The sequence below is a fragment of the Paramisgurnus dabryanus genome, chromosome 1 (genome assembly GCF_030506205.2).
Source record: "Paramisgurnus dabryanus chromosome 1, PD_genome_1.1, whole genome shotgun sequence".
NCBI classification, from domain to species: domain Eukaryota; kingdom Metazoa; phylum Chordata; class Actinopteri; order Cypriniformes; family Cobitidae; genus Paramisgurnus; species Paramisgurnus dabryanus.
Genome location: NC_133337.1, coordinates 15,837,423 through 15,860,043, shown reverse-complemented (window position 1 = coordinate 15,860,043; position 22,621 = coordinate 15,837,423). Strand labels below are relative to the sequence as shown.

Sequence of the window (22,621 nt, the reverse complement as noted above, 5' to 3'; positions counted from 1 at the left end):
TTAGTTACGCTTTAAACACCGCTAGGGATGAATGCTACTGTAGATGACTTGAGATATCATGATGGCAAGATTTTTCTGTGAAACTACTTAAATATCAGATTGTTTCGTACGAAACCAATCACAGCAAAATAATCATTACTTTATTTTTAAAAGGTGTCTAATGTAACGAATGCCACCTCTGTCAAAAATGAGATAATGATATTAACCGAATGCATGTATTATATGTTAATCAAATACTTTCTCCTCAACTCCGCTTATCCCGGAGATGAAGGTGAAATGACCATAGATCACACTCAAACCAGTCCTTCCAGAAAAACGCTTTTGTTATTGTTGCAGGCAAAAATCATTGATCTTGCGGCACGTTTTCTTAAAAAATGCGATGGAATATGTAATAAAATTGCAGGAACTTGCAAAAACTGTGGAAACTTGCAAAAACTGTTTGCAGCTTTTGCAGCTTTTGAATGATGTTCACGTCACATAATCACGTCACTTCATAACATTCCCATGGCAACAATGGACATGGCTGCACTTGTGTAAAGTAAATGCAACATTTTCAACTTTCTGGTAAGATATATTTGATTTTTGCTACGAAAATGCCAGGATTATGAAACCATGCAAGCCCTGCATATTTTGCGCATGGAAATCTGCAATTTATGCTGAAAAAATGCGGCCCCCGCATAAATATGTGGAATTTGGCTGATTATGCGTTAAATCATGCGATCGCATGTGCATCACAGCACCCCCGCATGCTATTCACCTTTTTTGTTTTCCCTGTTAAAAATGGTGACTGTCAAAGTATGACCATACTAACCAGTTATCTGGACTATTTTAACTAGTTTATTTTGATCTCACAGTGTGTTTAAGCATACTAAATTAGTAACACTGTCTGAACCATTGGTTTATGTTTGGGGTGGGGCTTTTTAACCAAAAACAAATAAAAGTGTTTAGAAGACATATTTGACAACATTTTTTTTTCACTCCTCAGGCCAGTGTCAGCTTTATGGAGACCCTCACTACATTTCATTCCAAGGCATCCCGTTTGACTTTATGGACAATTGCACTTACACCCTAGTGGAGGAAAAAGTACCCATTCACCATTTAAGCATTACTGTAGACAACTACTTCTGCGAGCCAGATATTGATGCTTCTTGTTCCAGAGGCATCATATTAAAGTATTGGAATGACACAGTCACACTTATGATTACAGAGGAGTTCATGGTGGAGGTATGCTTATAACGAATGAAAGCTTTACACAAAACCTTACATTCACACTAAAATATTGAAAGGAAAGACAAGTCTTTAGTATCCCATTGCTTTGGAAAGCAGTGTTGTTTTTGGCAGCCCTTTTAGTTTTAGTCTTAAGGGCGATTTATAGTCGTGCGTAGGTCCTACGGCGTAGGTTCCGCGTCGGTTTTCATTTATACTTGTGCGTCGCCGTACGCGTCGACGTGCAAACACATGCGAAACCGCTGGTTGGCAGTAATCACGCGTGTGACCGCAGTAGCAGCAGAAGTCATCACAGAAGAAGAAGCTTGGCAAGTTAACCCACAAACGAAGAAGAAATAGCAACTTGTTGTGTATAATTTGAGAAGACCAGCAATGATGGAAGTAAATAAACAGCGACTTATGTTTCAGTTTGAGTTAAATCACTCCTCAACTTGGCTCATCTTTGTTTTCACCGTCTCAAACGGAAATACCTATGACGCAGTTTTTTTACCTGACGGGAGGGGTTCTGGTGGACCAATCACAGCGCTTACGGTCCGCGTAGAGCCGACGCGCTGTTAGAAGTTTTGTGAGGTGCGCGTCAGGCTACGCAGAGCTACGCACAGGCTACGGATAGCCTACGCCGTAGCTACGCCGTAGGACCTACGCACGACTATAAATCGCCCTTTAGTCTTTTGGACGAAAATGCTTTTTAGTTTTAGTCACATTTTAGTCACTTGATAGTTTTAGTCAAGTTGTAGTCGACGAAAACACAAAAAGGTTTTAGTCAAGGTTTAGTTGACGAAAATACATAAAGGTTTAAGTTAAGTTTAAGTCAATTTTAGTAAAAAAAGTCTTTAACAAATTAATTTAGGTTAAAAAGTATTGGAAATGGGTTTAGGTTTGACATGTTGTAGCAAGTGTTGCAATTCATAAAACAACAGTCTTTGCATAATAAAATAGACTTTCTCATTGATGGAGATGTAGTGCTGCCAAGCTGTACTTCATTGTTGCATTGGGCAGAAACCTTTTATGCCCATAATTCAAGTTATATTTTTACCATGAATTGATGCTCTTCTAAAATTTCAGCACATTGGCTTTTTCACCAGTAATCACAGTAATAAAGGAATGGTTTAAAGTTTAAACAGCAAAAAGCTTTTGAGCTACTACAACATTACACACAGATAAAGTGGTAACAGCAGAATCACTGTTTTACTCCAAAAAGCCATAAAATGTGTCACAAGCTGACTGTTAAGTAAAACTGAATGTATATGATATGTTAACAGCGTGACTTGTTAGTTAACTTTGAAAAAATATTAACCTGATGAGCCTTCAGGTGCCGCGTGAGGTTGGAGGTATTCTATGACGTTTAATCAGAACCAAAAGTTGCGCGCACAAAAACCACGCTTGAGCGAGCGTGCAGAACATTATTCGCGTGCGGGAAAACGTCTTCGCGAGCGCGCACAAATGCAGTCACGCAGCCGCAGGTGTGTTGTTGTTGTGTGGTATCTGGTGCATTTTGAATTAAATTTTTTGGTTGCGCTCTTCCCCACTGAATTGCTTTTAAACTGTGCCTTTTAACTCGTTCGCCGCCAGCGTTTAAAAAAAAGTTGCCAGCCAGTGTCAGCCTTCAAATAACTGTTCAGATCTTCTCCATAGAGCAGATCTGCGTACATAAACATCCAGTGCTCGAACTGGAAATACCAAATTGGCTATCTCCTTGTTCTGATCTGTAAATGGAGGACAGAAAGCCTGCAAATCTATAGGCTGTGGCACAATGGTAAGCACATAAATAAGTCTAGTGTACAGAAAAGCTCTCTGAGCAAGAGCAGCTTTCCCTGTGCCCACAGGAAAATGAGGCATGGTAACTTGTACAGTGGCGAGAGCAACCCCCCATTCAGGACCAATATGTGATGGCTCCAGAGGTGAGAAAGAAAATATTTTAGAGCATGAAAGACCGCCAGCATCTCTAGGCACGTTATGTGCCATTTGAGCTGATTGGCCTTCCATAGTTCATGGCCCCAACAGCCTTCCATAATCACTCTCCAGTCTTTGAGGGATGTATCCGTCGTAAACATGATGTGATGATCAGGGTTCTAATTTAACTTTTTTGATCACCAGCCACACTTTCTAAAGTTACCAGCCAATCAGCATTTCCACTAGCCAAATTTTTTCCGGAGAAAAAGAGAAATTATGAATGCATTTGATAATTTTATTAACATTGTTAGTATGAAAAACACACATAAAGTGAGTCTTCTCCAAGCAAGGCTCTCTTCAATACGACCTGTCTTGGCAGTTTTAATTAACTTTAGACTCTCTGATGACTTTGGGCACTCTCATGGTCCTTTAGCCCTACTGCCTCAACTTTAAAATTATTTGTTCCCACCACAAATTGTTTGTTTCGTTTTTTTTCTTTCACGTATACATGCATATTTTCAACATTATACAATGATAGCAATGATTAATAACTTATTTTTACAAGAATATTTGTACAATATTTTAAGAAACCAGTCATTTTATGACTGCTATACTAAAATAATCTCAGTCATAGTTACTGCTAACTGTTTATGTATGTCCTAGTTAAACATTAGTAAACTAAATATTAATTTCATACATGTGTTGATTTTCTCAGCAACAATGCAATTCTATAGACTTGACAAGAGGTTCTCCTGAAATGTTTTCCTCTAATTTTTGAGACCTGACAGGGTGTGAGGATGTAGTTTTCTCTTACCTCCCTTAGTCTCATCATCTTTCCTTTCTGCTTCCCTTTCCCTGCTTTGCAAAAAAACATTTCTGACGTCCACAGAAGCCAATAGTAATCGAGTCAAAATAAGATTAACATTATAATTTAGAAACTTTAGTTTCGTCATGTTTTTATAAGCTAACATAATCGCGTGACGTTGAATGCGGTTGTGCGTGGATAAACGCAATGACGCGCCGACATGGCTTTGTGCGTGTATGCATCAGTGCGCCTGCTGCATCGCTTATTCGCTTTTACAAGCGCATATAGATCCGTTTTTGCCGCTATTATCTTTGTAAAGGAATACACTAGTTAATTGTTAAAATCGTAACTTGAGATTTACACCGGGGCACAACAGATTTAGACTATGGCATGTGCCGCCTTCCTTGTGCGTTCTTGTGGATGCGCTCCGTTCATTTCCATGGTTTCTCGCGCTGGTTTCACTGCAAACTGCGCGCAGCCAATGGGTGTATGAAACATCATCACGTAGCATTACGGTACAGTGTTCATGGGAAATGTAGGAAGTACTGCCAGAGGAATAAATGTCCGAGAACAGAGCATTATGTATCATGCATGCAATGCCTCATGTATCACCGGCCAAACTGGCTAGTAAGTTTTTATGAACACCCGCCAAAATTAATTTTAACCCGCATTTGGCGGGTTGGCAGGTGTTAATTTAGAACCCTGGTGATGATACTGACCCAGCCACTGAGCCAACCTGGGAAAGGAACCATGTTTTTTTCCCTAATACAAAGGGATCAAGACATTTGTGTCCTGAAAATAAATAAAATCTATCCAATAGATAAAAAACATCTTATTCTAATCCATTGTATGTCTTTTCCAGTCTACTTTGAACCAGGAGATCATTAAACCACCATATGAGAATGAGATGTTTAAGTTTGAAAGCAGTGGTATGGAGGTCTCCATCTACATCAAACCTATTCGTTCATATGTTTCTCTTACACCATTCAATACTCTGTTAATCAACCTGGCATCAGAGCACTTTCTCAACAACACTCAAGGACAGTGTGGTACGTCATTAAAACATCTGACTAGTAAGATATAATGAACTACCAGCTGGCTTTTGTTATTTCTCTGATCCTTGGTAACTGTTGTTTTATTTGATTTGATTGCAGGTGTTTGTGGTGGGCAGTCATGTATACGCAGAAATGGCGTGGTTGAAGATGACAGCTGTTGTGATAAGACTGCGTACGACTGGGTCATAGAAGACCCTCAGAAATCCTACTGCAAATCTCCACTGAGAAATATCTCTTGTATTTCTCCCCCACCAATCCCACCTCCACCTCCCTGCAGTGCTCCAATATGTGACCTCCTTCACCATGCGTAAGCCACTGTTGAATGTTTTTCAGGCCAGTGTGGTCAAAGCCTGAAGAAATGATGAATGATCTAAGTGAATCGGACTAGCTTTGCCACAAATTGATGCATTGGGTCTATTTCAACTAGTCTTTAATAACATGGATTGTATCTTATTGAGTTCATCAATGGTTATCTAAAAATAAACTGCAAAATATCCAAACATATTAGCTTGGCATTGCTTGCCTGTTGCTCTACCAGTTGAGTTAAAAAATAGTCATAAGGTACTTTTACATAAAATAGACATTAACTTACGAACTAAACAGCTAGTTTTTTGGCGAAAGGAGTGAAAGTATATAGCAAAATTAAATAGCTGTACAAGTAGTCTGTTGCTTTAGTCTGTTGTATTATAGCTATTATATCATCTCCACTTTGTTCTTAGGGTGTTTGAAGAATGCAGTAAAATTACTGATCTCCTATCAGTGGAGAAGAATTGCAGGTTCGACTACTGCTCATCCATGTCTACTGTTGCTGCCTGTTCTTCTCTGGAGTACGCAGCATCAGCATGCAAAATGATTGGTATCTGTGTTGACTGGAGATATCTCACCAATGGTTCTTGCGGTAAGAGAAAAATAAGTGTCGAAACTGCATGCAAATTTGTTTACTTATACCAGTACTTATAGAAGGTACGATAGTAGGAGACATTTTTCAACTTGAAACCTGATAACACCAATGAACATTATGCTACATAAACAAGGCAAAAGCTTTGGCCAAAGGTGCCTTTTTGTACACAGATCAACATTTACAGAAATTGGGTCTCTTACATACTATCGCATCTTAAAATGGACACCAGCCTCTTGATCGCTTGCATTTGTGTGTTAGTGTCTTGTGCTAGCTAAACTGATTAGTTATAAATTATTACCTCACGTACTTTATATTTCTAAAAACCTAAATGGATCCATACTTATATACTGTAGTAAGTATTACGTAAAATTGTGTATAAATAGTTTTCACTAGCAATGTAAATAATTTAATGTTACAATTTACAGAATATAAGTAAGGTCCTAAGATCATATATATATAGTACGTTTTTTTGTGTATGTCACAATTAGTTCCCCTGAAATATTTAGGATATTTTGGACTCTTTGTATTTCAGTCTTCAATGTGGTAGACTGAATAATGGTGTTGATAAAATATAATACAAAAGTAATCCAATCTTCATTTGTGTTTCAGAGGTCAATTGTCCTAAAGGAATGATTTATGATGAGTGTCGACAGTATCCAAACAGCGTTTGTCAAGGCGGGTGAGAAATTGATTTACAAGTGATTTACAACCCAGGGTCACTGGCCATATGTACCTTTGCCTATATTTCTGCATAACCTAAAACACTTTGCTCCAGGCAGTGGCATAGCGTCTGGGCATGCAGGGTATGCACGTGCAAATGGGCCCGGGCAAATAGGGGGCCCGGCCCTGGGCCCGCCCCAGCTTTTAATTAAATTTTTTTTTCAATTTAATTTTTATTTGTGGCAGCAATAAATATATTTTGTATTTAGGGATTTCTTATTTCTCCGTAATGTCTAATTTCTCCGTCATTTCTTGTTTGCGTTTATTTATTTTTTTGCACTCTGCGGCTGCCGAAGACTACTATGCCATCAATTTTTTTACATGACTCATCGCCGCCCCCCCCCCCCCAAAAAAAACACAGTGTGAGAGGTTACTATAGCGGCTATTTACATGAACATTAAGGATGGACAAGTATAAACATAAAAGTGGGGCCTCAAAGAAAAGGGCAGAGAGTTAGTCATGAGTCAAAAAATACCCAATACTTTTCGTTTTTCTTTATTTAAATATACCCTTTAAAGTAAAAAAGTAAAGTAAAATATTTGACTACCTTATTAAAAGTATATATTGTTAACAGACCTTCGTGCCACAGTTAACAGTGCCAACGGGCAAGGGTGGGGGGGGGGCTTTGGCTTAAGGGGGCCCGTAAATTTTTTTTGCATATGGGCCCGGCACTCACTTGCTACGCCACTGGCTCCAGGTACATATTCCTGCATCTAGAGGAGTTTGGTTTTTCTATATTTTGATGCAGGGTTTTTCAAGTTACAAAGCAACACAGATTAAAACTTGGTTATCTTTGCTATGTAGATTTGTGCCATTTGGGACTTATTTGTGGTCATTTGCATGCAAATGCACTGCATGCCTAAGCAACTTGCGCTGTACGTTTAATTCAAATAAAACCCAGCCGACTAAAATATATTGATGTATTGATCATTCCTTTTGTAAATTGCCACTATCCAAGTTCTTGACATACCCAATACACATTCAATCCTGACAGTAAGCGCCTTTAATGGACACTCCAATCGAAAGATGCAGCAATATATGCCTGGAACAATATATTACAGCTTACGCAGAAATGTAGGCGAAGGGACGTCACGTGTAGGCGATTTAAGCATTTCCCACGGTGCTATGTGTCATGTTTCACCTTTTAATTAAAAGATTGAGTTACAAGGATAAAGATTATTTCTTTTCAACTTTGTTGTTGTATTTTGTATTTGCATTTAACTTAGAATAAAGGTTAGGATCACATGCAATCTATACATATTTCTGCTTGCTCACGCTCATCACTTTATTGTATCCTCAGCATTCCTGTGCCTGCAACATCATTGGTTGGGGTGGGATCCGGCTGCTTTTGTCCAGACGACCAGATGCTAGCTGAGGAACACAAACAAATATGTGTGTCTGAATGCACTAGTGAGTGTCTAAACAAACACCAAATTCAGCCCTACAGTACAATACAAACCTATTGCTTCATTTAAATTCTGAGGGTAACATGATACGATTTTGAATTGTTAAATGCATACAGTACAACAGAACATAATAGATGCTTCTGTTATGACTGGTCAAACTTTATGATGGCTGAGACCCCCATGATGAATATCATAAAATATATATATCCAGTTATATATAAATACATAAATAAATATATAAATTCTTTGACTTTTTCTCCAGTTTGAAACCCCCTGAGCTATATAGTTGAGAAAAAAAGTTCTGAATTACTAATGATATATTCTCAATCAATTTACATATTTTAAAGAGCTTTAACAATGAGCAATATTTTTAATGTAATGCATATTGTGCAAGACACCACCATGTTTTTAACAAATATTAGCACATATTTCATATTTTAATGTCAGCTGTATGAATGTATTAGCACAATACCTTTGTAGATTTAAAAAATGGCCTTTTTTATTTCAGAGTGTAAAGGACCATTGGGTGAGCCTATGCCGGTAAGGTTTCAATATATTATGCTCCAATCAAATGTCACTTTACAAGACAAAAGCCCACGCTGCGGTTTAACATGGTGTTTATTGTTCAAATGTTTATTGTGACCTATAAATTCTTTCTTTCTATAAGGTGGGGTCCGTATGGGAATCAAACTGTCACATATGTACCTGTAATAACCAAACCAAAACCGAAGAGTGCCATCCTAAGCCTCCAACAGCTTCTCCAATATGCAGCGCTTACTCAATACTGGTCTCTGACTGCTGTAACAATCAGATCTGTGGTAATGTTCAAACTTTATCCATCTTTCATCACAACCCCACAAGGTTTATGGTACAAATAGTGCAGGAAATACAGTATCTGTTTTCAATTTATTCTGTCTTTATTGCGAGATGCATTGCTGCAAAATAGATTTTGAGTGTCCTTTGCTATATTACAGTCGAGAGTTCTTGTGAGTACAATGGAAACACTTACAAGGTAAGGAAAATAGTTTTACTCATAACATGACTCTTTGTAGTGCTTTGCTGTAACTAAATATATCAGTACATTGAACAGTGAATATACACAACATTATGATAATTTAATTATACATCATTAAAATCAGGTTGTTAAAAAATAAAACATTAGCATTTTTACAGGCATTGTTACAAAATTATTTGACATTGTACATCATTGTAATTATGTGAACTATGAAGTTTGTCATGTTGAACGTTTTTAAAGAATCTTACATTTTATTTAAATTGACAGATAAATGGTTATACATTACCAGTCAAGTTTAGACAGACCTGTCCATTGATCATATCAATATCATATATATAACTATTTTCCGTATTATAGAATAACAGTAAAGTCGTTAGAATAACACACAATTGAGTATGGTTTACAAAAATAAATGATAAATCAAAATGTGAAATCTTGTAAAAAAGTGTAACTGTTATATTTTATTTAAGTTAAAACCTCTGTAGAAGTTTAAACAGCAGTGATTTTTCTCTTTGGTGGGTTTAGGTTGGTGACCGGTGGACAGACCCGTTACATCCATGCGAGTCTTTCAGCTGTAGCCAGACAGGGACAGAGATTGAGAGAACTGTGTGTCCACAGCAGACCTGTGCTGAGGTGACTTAAATTAGGATCACGATAACAAAATCAATGCCATTCAGAAGTCTTGGGTTTTTTGCTGTACTGTACTTTATATATATACTATAGCTAATGTATATAATTTTTATATATGTTTCCAGGACTTGCGCATATGGGATGAGCATCATTGCTGCTATTCATGTAGGTTAATTTTAAAGTTTCACTTCTCAAATTGGTGTTGTATTGATGTATTTACAGTATTTACTGTATGAGTACAACTACACCCTAGCAATCACATTGAGTTTTGGATTTCACTTGTTTCAGCGAAACATTATAATTATTAGTTTATAAGTAGCTAATAATAATAATGAGTTGTAGAGTTGAGGAAAACAGGGGTGGTTATTCATATTTTATAACCCAGTGAATATTTTTTAGGGTAAGTTTATATTTGAATATTGAAAACTTAACAATTTTTTATTAAAATTTACATTACATTTATTTTTAAATACAGTAAAGCCACTTAATGTACTGTATATGTTACTACATAAAGCACAAAATGTTCCCCAAAAAATTTTTTCTGCAGTGTAAATGTAGTACAGTTATTATATAATTAAATGTGTCTACTATTTTAAACTTAGTAAGTGTCTGTATATTTGCTTCTTAATTTTGAACAGTGCATTTGCTGTATTGTGAAACAAAAAAATCCTTTTACGTTCATGTTTATATTAAATGTCAATTTCTTCTGTGCACCAAAGGCAACACTACTTGTGCTGTCAGGCTGACCAGAATTAACCTCACGTTTGCTGGCTGCTCACAGGAGGCTGAGCTGCCCAGCTGTGAGGGCCAATGTGAGACACAAAACAGGCAAGTCATTCATTTGATCAGTTCATTGCCCATTTCTATACTTGACTTGTAAAATTTTTAACAGTTTAGACAAGTGAAAAACACATTACAAAGACTTCAACTGCTACCGTAGACCCTTGGACACACACCCTAATAAAACCTACATACAGTAACTGATATGTTGGTCTGTTTTGATATCAAAAAAAATAAAAATAATAAACTAAATAGACATTAGGACCCAACACAAACATTATAATTTGTTTCTTTGAAAAAAAAAAAGGTTTTTGTCCACTAGAGGGTATTGTTAGAACATTATTTGTGAGTGTAGTAGAAATGTTCTTGTAGTGTCAATAATGAAAAAGTTAGATAAAATACTTCTGAACTTATCAATCCATTATATAGTCAATTTTGTTTGTCTGCACCCTCATTGACCCCATATTTAATGTAAAAGTCCATTGAGTATAGGGCAAAATGCACTTTAGCCACTATACAGTATGTTTTTTTTTTCATATTATAATTTTATTTTTATGTAAGAGAGGGATTGTCACTGTTACATGAAGGGCTTTTTTATCCTAAATAGGATCTTGTCACCTATCTGAGAGTTGTTGAACTATATATTATTTTACAAACTGTTAGCACCAGTGGCAGCCGTTGACATTTTTTCGAGGGCCCACAATACAAAGCTCGTCACAACATGTATTAGTCATGTCATGTCAAAATATGTGTTCGGCGCATCGTGTAAACTTATTTGCATCGCATGTCTTGTAAAAATACGTGTCTGCTGCAGATGCTTTGAAGTGGTTTATGATAAAAAAGGATGCTCACTTTGCCAGATACTGGTTTAATCTCATGTGTTATCAGAGTTGAGTGTTTTTATCTGATTAGCTCTCAAATATGATCCTGTCTATGAAATCGGGGTTAAAGTTACAGTATGAGATTTGGAGCATTTACTGTTTTACTCCATCAGTATTAAAGTTACAGAATCAAGGTTATATTTTTACATTTACGTTGCATTGATGCATTTGGCAGACACTTATCCAAAAGCGACTTTCAGAGATCATAATATATGTTGTGTTGTATTATAGGTGGGTTCAGTCCAACACGACATTACAGCTTGAACAGGGTCATCAAAGCTGTAAGGAAAGCACTTATGAAATGAGAGAAATCATGGTGACGTGCAATAAAAGTACCCCCGCACACTTCACATATAAACACGTCATGAGCTGCGAATGCACGTCTGAAATTTAAATCGTCAGGAAGCTTAAAATAACACAACAATGCATGAAGTTGCTGAATAATGTTACATGTGATTAGCTTATGCGTGATTATGTTTAAATGTTTATGTACGATTAGCTACTAATGTGTTGTATAATTTAGCTAGCATGTCAGGCCAACAATCTGTTCTTTTTAATAGTAACTCAAAAATCTGGTCTAAGTGCTGATTTGACCAGCAATTTAAATAAGGCGATCAATGCTTTTCTGTCATTTCTACATTTAATTCCGTTTTTTATATTTTATGTTTAATGAAATCAATTTTATTGATTGTTAGGCATCTTTCTGGCACTTTTTGCCAAAATCAATGTTTTTTTTTTTTTTTCAAAATGACAACCAAATGTTTTCAAATAAATATAACCAGATTGCAAATATGTGCAATAAGTTTTACGTTTTCAGTTATTGCTTTAATATTTGTTACTTTAGAATGTTTTGTGCATTTTTTTTTCTTACACTCTGTAATTGTAACCTGATTTTAGCTATTTATGCCTCAAAGGCTACTGTAATGCACTATGTCCATGATTTATTATATTTTTTTAGATATTGTATTTTTATAATACATTTATTACAAGGTGCAATTGTCGTCTAATGGTTTAAGTCAGACTTATAATCCAAACATCGCTGTTTTGATTCCTAAGACTGGCAGGAAATAACTGAAGTGCCCAAGCAAATTGCTCCCCAGGCCCTCCAGTGAATAATTTCATTTATTTTTAAATAAACATGATAAAAAATTAGCATAATGGCCTGAGTGAAACAAAAAAGGTAACAGTTTACAACAAGGTTGTATTAGTAAACATTAGTAAATGCATTAACTAACAATGAAGTATATGAATGTAGTTTTTCAGCATTTATTCATCTTTTTGCTAATACAATTGTTCATGTTAAGTCATGGTGCACAAATGAATGTTTAAAGTTTCAATTTTCAATTTTAAAAATGAATTTGCAAATGCTTCAATTAACATGAACTGAAATCAAAATGCTGCAGATGTATTGTTTATGTTAGATAATGCATTAACTAATGGTTAACAAATGCAACCTTATTGTAAAAAATTGCATGGATTTCAGGATTTGTGTTGCATTTGATAATGCCCGTTTTGCTTTGATAAAAGAATGCACTTGGGCTGGCATGAACTACAGCAAGTTGCAAATCTTAATGATTCATGCTATCCCAGTAGGATTTAGGAATTTTCCTCAGAACATCTTATTTGCTTCCCCTTAAAATTCCAGTGTACCATGGGAGGTACACTGCATTATTTGACATCAAATACAACAACTCAAAAAACAAAAATCTAAACATGTTACATATCTTTGGAAAGCTGAAATTCTTGTGATTTGAATGATGTAAACTGATTTGAGAATGTGTTTACAATCATCATTTTTTGAATGCTAAGGGGCAAGTGTCACAGGTCGGGGCGAACCCCTTCCTAGTTCCCACCTCGAGGAGGTCCCAAAGCCACCCCAATGACCAGACACACAAGAGAGGAGTTACAATTAAAAATAATCTTTATTAAATTACTTAAAAAATGATAGGGAAAAGGTGAAGGGCAATTTAAAACAAGAATCTCTTCGCGCCTCCAGGCGGGGCTTCCACGAGAACAGGGGAATCGAGAAGGTTTTTCCTCTTGAGCCCGTGGCGCGCTCCCCTTCTCCTGGAGGCAAAATCAGAAAGAGTGATTACTGTGCCGTATGCTTACTCTAATGCTGGCCTTCTGCTTTCTTCCACAGGCCCGTGCTGCGAGCAGAGGCACGTGTCGCACAGGACTGTACTTTTCCTTCCTCTCTCTAGGTACGGGCTGTAAGCAAAGGTAAGTGTTGCACAGGTCTGGACTTTTCTTCCTCTTCCAGGTACGTGCTGTAAGCAAAGGTGAGTATTACACAATACTGGACTTTTCTTCCTCTTCCAGGTACGTGCTGTAAGCAAAGGTGAGTATTACACAATACTGGACTTTTCTTCCTCTTCCAAGCACGTGCTGTAAGCAAAGGTGAGTACAATACTGGACTTTTCTTCCTCTTCCAGGTATGTGCTGTAAGCAAAGGTGAGTATTACACAATACTGGACTTTTCTTCCTCTTCCAGGTACGTGCTGTAAGCAAAGGTGAGTATTACACAATACTGGACTTTTCTTCCTCTTCCAAGTACGTGCTGTAAGCAAAGGTGAGTATTACACAATACTGGACTTTTCTTCCTCTTTCAGGTATGTGCTGTAAGCAAAGGTGAGTATTACACAATACTGGACTTTTCTTCCTCTTCCAGGTACGTGCTGTAAGCAAAGGTGAGTATTACACAATACTGGACTTTTCTTCCTCTTCCAGGTACGTGCTGTAAGCAAAGGTGAGTATTACACAATACTGGACTTTTCTTCCTCTTCCAAGCACGTGCTGTAAGCAAAGGTGAGTACAATACTGGACTTTTCTTCCTCTTCCAGGTATGTGCTGTAAGCAAAGGTGAGTATTACACAATACTGGACTTTTCTTCCTCTTCCAGGTACGTGCTGTAAGCAAAGGTGAGTATTACACAATACTGGACTTTTCTTCCTCTTTCAGGTATGTGCTGTAAGCAAAGGTGAGTATTACACAATACTGGACTTTTCTTCCTCTTCCAGGTACGTGCTGTAAGCAAAGGTGAGTATTACACAATACTGGACTTTTCTTCCTCTTCCAGGTACGTGCTGTAAGCAAAGGTGAGTATTACACAATACTGGACTTTTCTTCCTCTTCCAAGCACGTGCTGTAAGCAAAGGTGAGTACAATACTGGACTTTTCTTCCTCTTCCAGGTATGTGCTGTAAGCAAAGGTGAGTATTACACAATACTGGACTTTTCTTCCTCTTCTAGGTACGGGCTGTAAGCAAAGGTGAGTATTACACAATACTGGACTTTTCTTCCTCTTCCAAGCACGTGCTGTAAGCAAAGGTGAGTACAATACTGGACTTTTCTTCCTCTTCCAGGTATGTGCTGTAAGCAAAGGTGAGTATTACACAATACTGGACTTTTCTTCCTCTTCCAGGTACGTGCTGTAAGCAAAGGTGAGTATTACACAATACTGGACTTTTCTTCCTCTTCCAAGTACGTGCTGTAAGCAAAGGTGAGTATTACACAATACTGGACTTTTCTTCCTCTTTCAGGTATGTGCTGTAAGCAAAGGTGAGTATTACACAATACTGGACTTTTCTTCCTCTTCCAGGTACGTGCTGTAAGCAAAGGTGAGTATTACACAATACTGGACTTTTCTTCCTCTTCCAGGTACGTGCTGTAAGCAAAGGTGAGTATTACACAATACTGGACTTTTCTTCCTCTTCCAAGCACGTGCTGTAAGCAAAGGTGAGTACAATACTGGACTTTTCTTCCTCTTCCAGGTATGTGCTGTAAGCAAAGGTGAGTATTACACAATACTGGACTTTTCTTCCTCTTCCAGGTACGTGCTGTAAGCAAAGGTGAGTATTACACAATACTGGACTTTTCTTCCTCTTCCAAGTACGTGCTGTAAGCAAAGGTGAGTATTACACAATACTGGACTTTTCTTCCTCTTTCAGGTATGTGCTGTAAGCAAAGGTGAGTATTACACAATACTGGACTTTTCTTCCTCTTCCAGGTACGTGCTGTAAGCAAAGGTGAGTATTACACAATACTGGACTTTTCTTCCTCTTCCAGGTACGTGCTGTAAGCAAAGGTGAGTATTACACAATACTGGACTTTTCTTCCTCTTCCAAGCACGTGCTGTAAGCAAAGGTGAGTACAATACTGGACTTTTCTTCCTCTTCCAGGTATGTGCTGTAAGCAAAGGTGAGTATTACACAATACTGGACTTTTCTTCCTCTTCCAGGTACGTGCTGTAAGCAAAGGTGAGTATTACACAATACTGGACTTTTCTTCCTCTTCCAAGTACGTGCTGTAAGCAAAGGTGAGTATTACACAATACTGGACTTTTCTTCCTCTTTCAGGTATGTGCTGTAAGCAAAGGTGAGTATTACACAATACTGGACTTTTCTTCCTCTTCCAGGTACGTGCTGTAAGCAAAGGTGAGTATTTGCACAATGCTGGACTTTTCTTCCTCTTTCAGGTATGTGCTGTAAGCAAAGGTGAGTATTACACAATACTGGACTTTTCTTCCTCTTCCAGGTACGTGCTGTAAGCAAAGGTGAGTATTACACAATACTGGACTTTTCTTCCTCTTTCAGGTATGTGCTGTAAGCAAAGGTGAGTATTACACAATACTGGACTTTTCTTCCTCTTCCAGGTACGTGCTGTAAGCAAAGGTGAGTATTACACAATACTGGACTTTTCTTCCTCTTCCAGGTACGTGCTGTAAGCAAAGGTGAGTATTACACAATACTGGACTTTTCTTCCTCTTCCAAGCACGTGCTGTAAGCAAAGGTGAGTACAATACTGGACTTTTCTTCCTCTTCCAGGTATGTGCTGTAAGCAAAGGTGAGTATTACACAATACTGGACTTTTCTTCCTCTTCCAGGTACGTGCTGTAAGCAAAGGTGAGTATTACACAATACTGGACTTTTCTTCCTCTTCCAAGTACGTGCTGTAAGCAAAGGTGAGTATTACACAATACTGGACTTTTCTTCCTCTTTCAGGTATGTGCTGTAAGCAAAGGTGAGTATTACACAATACTGGACTTTTCTTCCTCTTCCAGGTACGTGCTGTAAGCAAAGGTGAGTATTTGCACAATGCTGGACTTTTCTTCCTCTTCCAAGTACGTGCTGTAAGCAAAGGTGAGTATTACACAATACTGGACTTTTCTTCCTCTTTCAGGTATGTGCTGTAAGCAAAGGTGAGTATTACACAATGCTGGACTTTTCTTCCTCTTCCAGGTACATGCTGTAAGCAAAGGTGAGTATTACACAATGCTGGACTTTTCTTCCTCTTCCAAGTACGTGCTGTAAGCAAAGGTGAGTATTACACAATACTGGACTTTTCTTCCTCTTCCAAGCACGTGCTGTAAGCAAAGGTGAGTACAATACTGGACTTTTCTTCCTCTTCCAGGTATGTGCTGTAAGCAAAGGTGAGTATTACACAATACTGGACTTTTCTTCCTCTTCCAGGTACGTGCTGTAAGCAAAGGTGAGTATTACACAATACTGGACTTTTCTTCCTCTTCCAAGTACGTGCTGTAAGCAAAGGTGAGTATTACACAATACTGGACTTTTCTTCCTCTTTCAGGTATGTGCTGTAAGCAAAGGTGAGTATTACACAATACTGGACTTTTCTTCCTCTTCCAGGTACGTGCTGTAAGCAAAGGTGAGTATTACACAATACTGGACTTTTCTTCCTCTTCCAGGTACGTGCTGTAAGCAAAGGTGAGTATTACACAATACTGGACTTTTCTTCCTCTTCCAAGCACGTGCTGTAAGCAAAGGTGAGTACAATACTGGACTTTTCTTCCTCTTCCAGGTATGTGCTGTAAGCAAAGGTGAGTATTACACAATACTGGACTTTTCTTCCTCTTCCAGGTACGTGCTGTAAGCAAAGGTGAGTATTACACAATACTGGACTTTTCTTCCTCTTCCAAGTACGTGCTGTAAGCAAAGGTGAGTATTACACAATACTGGACTTTTCTTCCTCTTTCAGGTATGTGCTGTAAGCAAAGGTGAGTATTACACAATACTGGACTTTTCTTCCTCTTCCAGGTACGTGCTGTAAGCAAAGGTGAGTATTACACAATACTGGACTTTTCTTCCTCTTCCAGGTACGTGCTGTAAGCAAAGGTGAGTATTACACAATACTGGACTTTTCTTCCTCTTCCAAGCACGTGCTGTAAGCAAAGGTGAGTACAATACTGGACTTTTCTTCCTCTTCCAGGTATGTGCTGTAAGCAAAGGTGAGTATTACACAATACTGGACTTTTCTTCCTCTTCCAGGTACGTGCTGTAAGCAAAGGTGAGTATTACACAATACTGGACTTTTCTTCCTCTTCCAAGTACGTGCTGTAAGCAAAGGTGAGTATTACACAATACTGGACTTTTCTTCCTCTTTCAGGTATGTGCTGTAAGCAAAGGTGAGTATTACACAATACTGGACTTTTCTTCCTCTTCCAGGTACGTGCTGTAAGCAAAGGTGAGTATTTGCACAATGCTGGACTTTTCTTCCTCTTTCAGGTATGTGCTGTAAGCAAAGGTGAGTATTACACAATACTGGACTTTTCTTCCTCTTCCAGGTACGTGCTGTAAGCAAAGGTGAGTATTACACAATACTGGACTTTTCTTCCTCTTTCAGGTATGTGCTGTAAGCAAAGGTGAGTATTACACAATACTGGACTTTTCTTCCTCTTCCAGGTACGTGCTGTAAGCAAAGGTGAGTATTACACAATACTGGACTTTTCTTCCTCTTCCAGGTACGTGCTGTAAGCAAAGGTGAGTATTACACAATACTGGACTTTTCTTCCTCTTCCAAGCACGTGCTGTAAGCAAAGGTGAGTACAATACTGGACTTTTCTTCCTCTTCCAGGTATGTGCTGTAAGCAAAGGTGAGTATTACACAATACTGGACTTTTCTTCCTCTTCCAGGTACGTGCTGTAAGCAAAGGTGAGTATTACACAATACTGGACTTTTCTTCCTCTTCCAAGTACGTGCTGTAAGCAAAGGTGAGTATTACACAATACTGGACTTTTCTTCCTCTTTCAGGTATGTGCTGTAAGCAAAGGTGAGTATTACACAATACTGGACTTTTCTTCCTCTTCCAGGTACGTGCTGTAAGCAAAGGTGAGTATTACACAATACTGGACTTTTCTTCCTCTTTCAGGTATGTGCTGTAAGCAAAGGTGAGTATTACACAATGCTGGACTTTTCTTCCTCTTCCAGGTACGTGCTGTAAGCAAAGGTGAGTATTACACAATGCTGGACTTTTCTTCCTCTTCCAAGTACGTGCTGTAAGCAAAGGTGAGTATTACACAATACTGGACTTTTCTTCCTCTTTCAGGTATGTGCTGTAAGCAAAGGTGAGTATTACACAATGCTGGACTTTTCTTCCTCTTCCAGGTACATGCTGTAAGCAAAGGTGAGTATTACACAATGCTGGACTTTTCTTCCTCTTCCAGGTACATGCTGTAAGCAAAGGTGAGTATTACACAATGCTGGACTTTTCTTCCTCTTCCAGGCACGTGCTGTAAGCAAAGGTGAGTATTTGCACAATGCTGGACTTTTCTTCCTCTTCCAAGTACGTGCTGTAAGCAAAGGTGAGTATTACACACTACTGGACTTTTCCTCCTCTTCCAGGTACGAGCTATAAGCAAAGGTGAGTATTACACGATACTGGACTTTTCCTTCCTTTTCTAGGTATGGGCTATAAGCAAGGGTAAGTGATACACAAGACTGGACGTTTTCTCCCTCTTTACTCGTGGGCAGTGGACTTAACAACAAGGAGGTTTTACACAATGTGCTTCGACTTATGGCCTCCAAGGGCAGGGGGAAAAGACGTAGAGAACAGCAGTGCAGAGCCAAACGCTTCCCTGGTTCTTCCTCCACTCACGGCGTCGGACTTATAGAACAGGGGCGCACCTTTGGAGAGGCTCCACAAAAGGGTAGTTATTTCCCACAGCCGTCAGCCCAATCGCCCCTTGGCACAAGTATTTGTCATAAATCCGTCTACTCACTTCAACCTTCCAGATGCTTCACCACTGCCCGTCCACTCGTCAAGGGAAAGGCTTCGTTGCTACACACTCAAGGAAGTCCCACTTTATAAGGTGCTTCAGTCCACACTCCACCGTTCTCCACAGCTGACTCTCCTCACGACTCCTCTGGCCTCGAATGGCTTCTATCAGTATAGACACAGCACGACACGACACTGCAAGCTGTTAAGTGTACACACTCAAATGAAGACAAAGTTTAATCTTCAGATCATTGTGTACATCAAAAAAAAAATATTTTTATAAGTTATATAAAATATATAAGTTGCAAATGCTTTGGTACATCCATGCAAATAAATGTACAATTCTCTGCTTTTTCCTACATTGTCAGTTGCTTATGTCATGTTGATCAAAATGTATTATAATGGGTCTCTGTTAAATAGTCTCACCCCACACAAAATGTAGGCATTAGTTCATAGTATATGTCTTTACTGTACATGCAAAATGGTTGAAAAAGTTGTCATACAGGGTTTGGTCAAACATATTTCTATAAATTTCCGTTAGACATTTTTTTCTAATTATGTCCTGAATTGGTAAATTGCCCAGGTGAATCTTGCCTTTCTATAACAGACAGGAATGTCCCCAGCAAGCAAAAACTGAGACGTTGAAATTACGGCTAACTATAGACTCAATATAGTCCGGCTATGAGTAACCCACTTCTACACTAAATACCCTGTACCTAATCATTTGGATGGATTTACTAAAGCATTTGCAACTTGTTCAAAGAAACAAGAAACTGCTTTTTGATGTGCACAAGTGACACAATGATGTGAGAATTGAACAGGCAGTTTTGAGAATTTCAATTCTGATCTGAGAAATGTACCAAAGCGACTGAGAAAAACTGTAAGCAAAGTCGACAGGTTTTTTACGTCTTTGCTTTCATTTCTTTTACATATTCTAAAAGTATACGCATCGTCTATTCTTGGGCTATTGTTAAACGTCTATTAGACTTTCACTGGCAGCCCAAAGCACTGCATGTACAGTTTTCCCTAAGGAGATTGTCCTACTTTTGTTTGTGTTTTTCTTTGTGCTATGTAGTGCTGTCTTTTCCTTTCTGTATGGCAATGACATTGTCTGTCAACAAATTACAGTACAAACAGTAAAAGCGTAAATGTAAATCTTGTCCAGTCTCTTGCAACCAAACCCCCACATAGACTAAGGTACAATTTACAGTAATTGTCATGAAAACTTTAGCCATAGTTTACATCAGAACATCTCTCCAGAGTAAACTGTTATATTGACAACACGACTAAACAATTTGACTGTCTTATCCATACACAATGACACAAGGACTTGCCATTATGATAGCACTGACATGTTCATTGACTAACATATTTACTTTTGAGAGATGAACTAAGGATTTTGAGCAAGAGCTTTTGCAGGTTATCCATGGTGTTTTGCTATTTGTACGAATTGTTTTGAGAAATGCACTAACTGATTTGCAAATTGTGAGTTTGATTCGAGAAATTAACCAAAGCGACTGAGAAAAACTGTAATTGTCATGAAGACTTTAGCCATAGTTTACATCAAAACATTCCTCCAAAGTAAACTCCAGAGTGTTATATTGACAACATGACTAAGCAATTTGACCGTCTTATCCATACACAATGACTTGTCATTCTGATGCCACTAACATGTTCATTGACACAGATATTTACTTTTGAGAGATAAACTAAGGATTTTGAGCGAGACTGACTTTTGCAGTTTATCCATTGTGTTTTGTTAATTGTACGAATTGTTTTGAGAAATCCACTAATTGAATTGTAGATGTTGAGTATGATTCGAGAAATGTACCAAACAACTGAGAAAAACTGTATAGTAGTTTTTATGCTCAGTTTCACAAATAAGATTATTTGATTAGTGATCTAAAAATAATACAGGATCATGAATATTTATTTATTTATGTCATCTTTTTAATATAATTTTAAGTCAGCTCTACTTTACTTAAATTTTTTCAAGCTTTATTTCCAGCGTTTTTTATTTTCTGGACCCTCTTTTAAAGGTGGTGTGTGTAAATTTTAGCTACATTTCAACCAACAGCTCACCCCTCAATTTCAAAATGCATATGGTATTCGCCACAGGTCAAACATGTCATCGTCTGAGACAACTTAAGGATGAAACACACTCTGTAGAACAGGTTGTCTATTTAGGGCTAGAAACATGTCGGCGACTTCTATGTAAGGAGACCCATTGTGTATGTAAATAAAAACGCCTCATTTTAAGGTAATAAAAACAATATAGTTAATTTTATAAAGTCTTTATACACCACTGATTATATAGTTATGTATATTAAATGTATAATATGTATATTATATATACATTATGCATTTATGTCAAGAGATCTTTCTAAAAAGTTACACAATTACACTTACATTTTAATGTGATGATATACAATATATAATAGTTGTACAAGTTTAATATGAATGGTTTATTTAAAGATTTTTTTACATTTACATTTTGTCATTTAGCAGATGCTTTTGTCCACAGCGCCTTACAAGTGAGGTAAACAATAGAAGCAACTATAGCAACACAAGAACAGCAATACATAAGTGCACTGGAAAATTTTCACACAATATACATAGCCAAATAAGATTATTTGATAAGTGATCTAAAAATAATACAGGATCATGAATATTTATTTTTTTATGTCATGTTTTTAATATTTTTAACTACACTCTCAGAAATAAAGGTACAAAACTGTACTTTTTCTGTCACTGGGGCTGTACCCTTTCGAAAAGTACAGCTTTGCACCTAAGGATTTCATTTTAGTACCTCAGGAGTACATTCTGGGACCAAAGAGAGCTTATTAGTACCTCAAAATAACATATTAGTATCTCAAAGGTACATATAGGTACCAAATGTTTACATATCTGTGCCTAATGGTCCATACAATTACCTTTTTAAAGGGTGCTGCCCCACTGACAGCTACATATTTTGACTTTTTTCTAACAATGTAGGTCCTTAAGGTACGGTAATCTACCAAAAATTGTATTCTGTTTTGTATTCCTGTAAAGGTACCAAACGGAAACTTAGGTTACAGCCCCAGTGACAGAAAAGGTACAGTTTTGTACTTTTATTTCTGAGAGTGTAGTTATTTGTTTTAATTTAATTTTAATTAGTCTTTAATATTTTTTAAATATTTATTTATTTAGTTGTTTATAAATATTTCTTTAATATTTCTTTATTTATGTCATGTTTTTAAAAAATTTAACTAGTTATTTGTTTTAATTTAATTTAATTAGTCTTTAATATTTTTTT

The 22,621-nt window shown here is 37.5% G+C and overlaps 1 protein-coding gene across 2 annotated transcripts in view; it reads left to right on the top strand.

Annotated features, from left to right (window-relative positions):
- Nucleotides 1-12,105, top strand: part of LOC135750550 (uncharacterized) — a 65,705-nt gene extending 53,600 nt beyond the window's left edge. For both annotated transcript variants that reach the window (XM_073813683.1, XM_073813680.1), the window contains exons 33-45: nt 986-1,224; nt 4,788-4,974; nt 5,080-5,287; nt 5,700-5,878; nt 6,491-6,560; nt 7,902-8,011; nt 8,516-8,547; nt 8,675-8,825; nt 8,982-9,019; nt 9,548-9,655; nt 9,778-9,817; nt 10,372-10,480; nt 11,545-12,105. In XM_073813683.1, the coding sequence (XP_073669784.1) occupies nt 986-1,224; nt 4,788-4,974; nt 5,080-5,287; nt 5,700-5,878; nt 6,491-6,560; nt 7,902-8,011; nt 8,516-8,547; nt 8,675-8,825; nt 8,982-9,019; nt 9,548-9,655; nt 9,778-9,817; nt 10,372-10,480; nt 11,545-11,707 (1,634 nt within the window). In that variant the 3' untranslated portion in view covers nt 11,708-12,105. The remainder of the gene's footprint in view (nt 1-985; nt 1,225-4,787; nt 4,975-5,079; nt 5,288-5,699; nt 5,879-6,490; nt 6,561-7,901; nt 8,012-8,515; nt 8,548-8,674; nt 8,826-8,981; nt 9,020-9,547; nt 9,656-9,777; nt 9,818-10,371; nt 10,481-11,544) is intronic.
- Nucleotides 12,106-22,621: the final 10,516 nt, after the last annotated feature.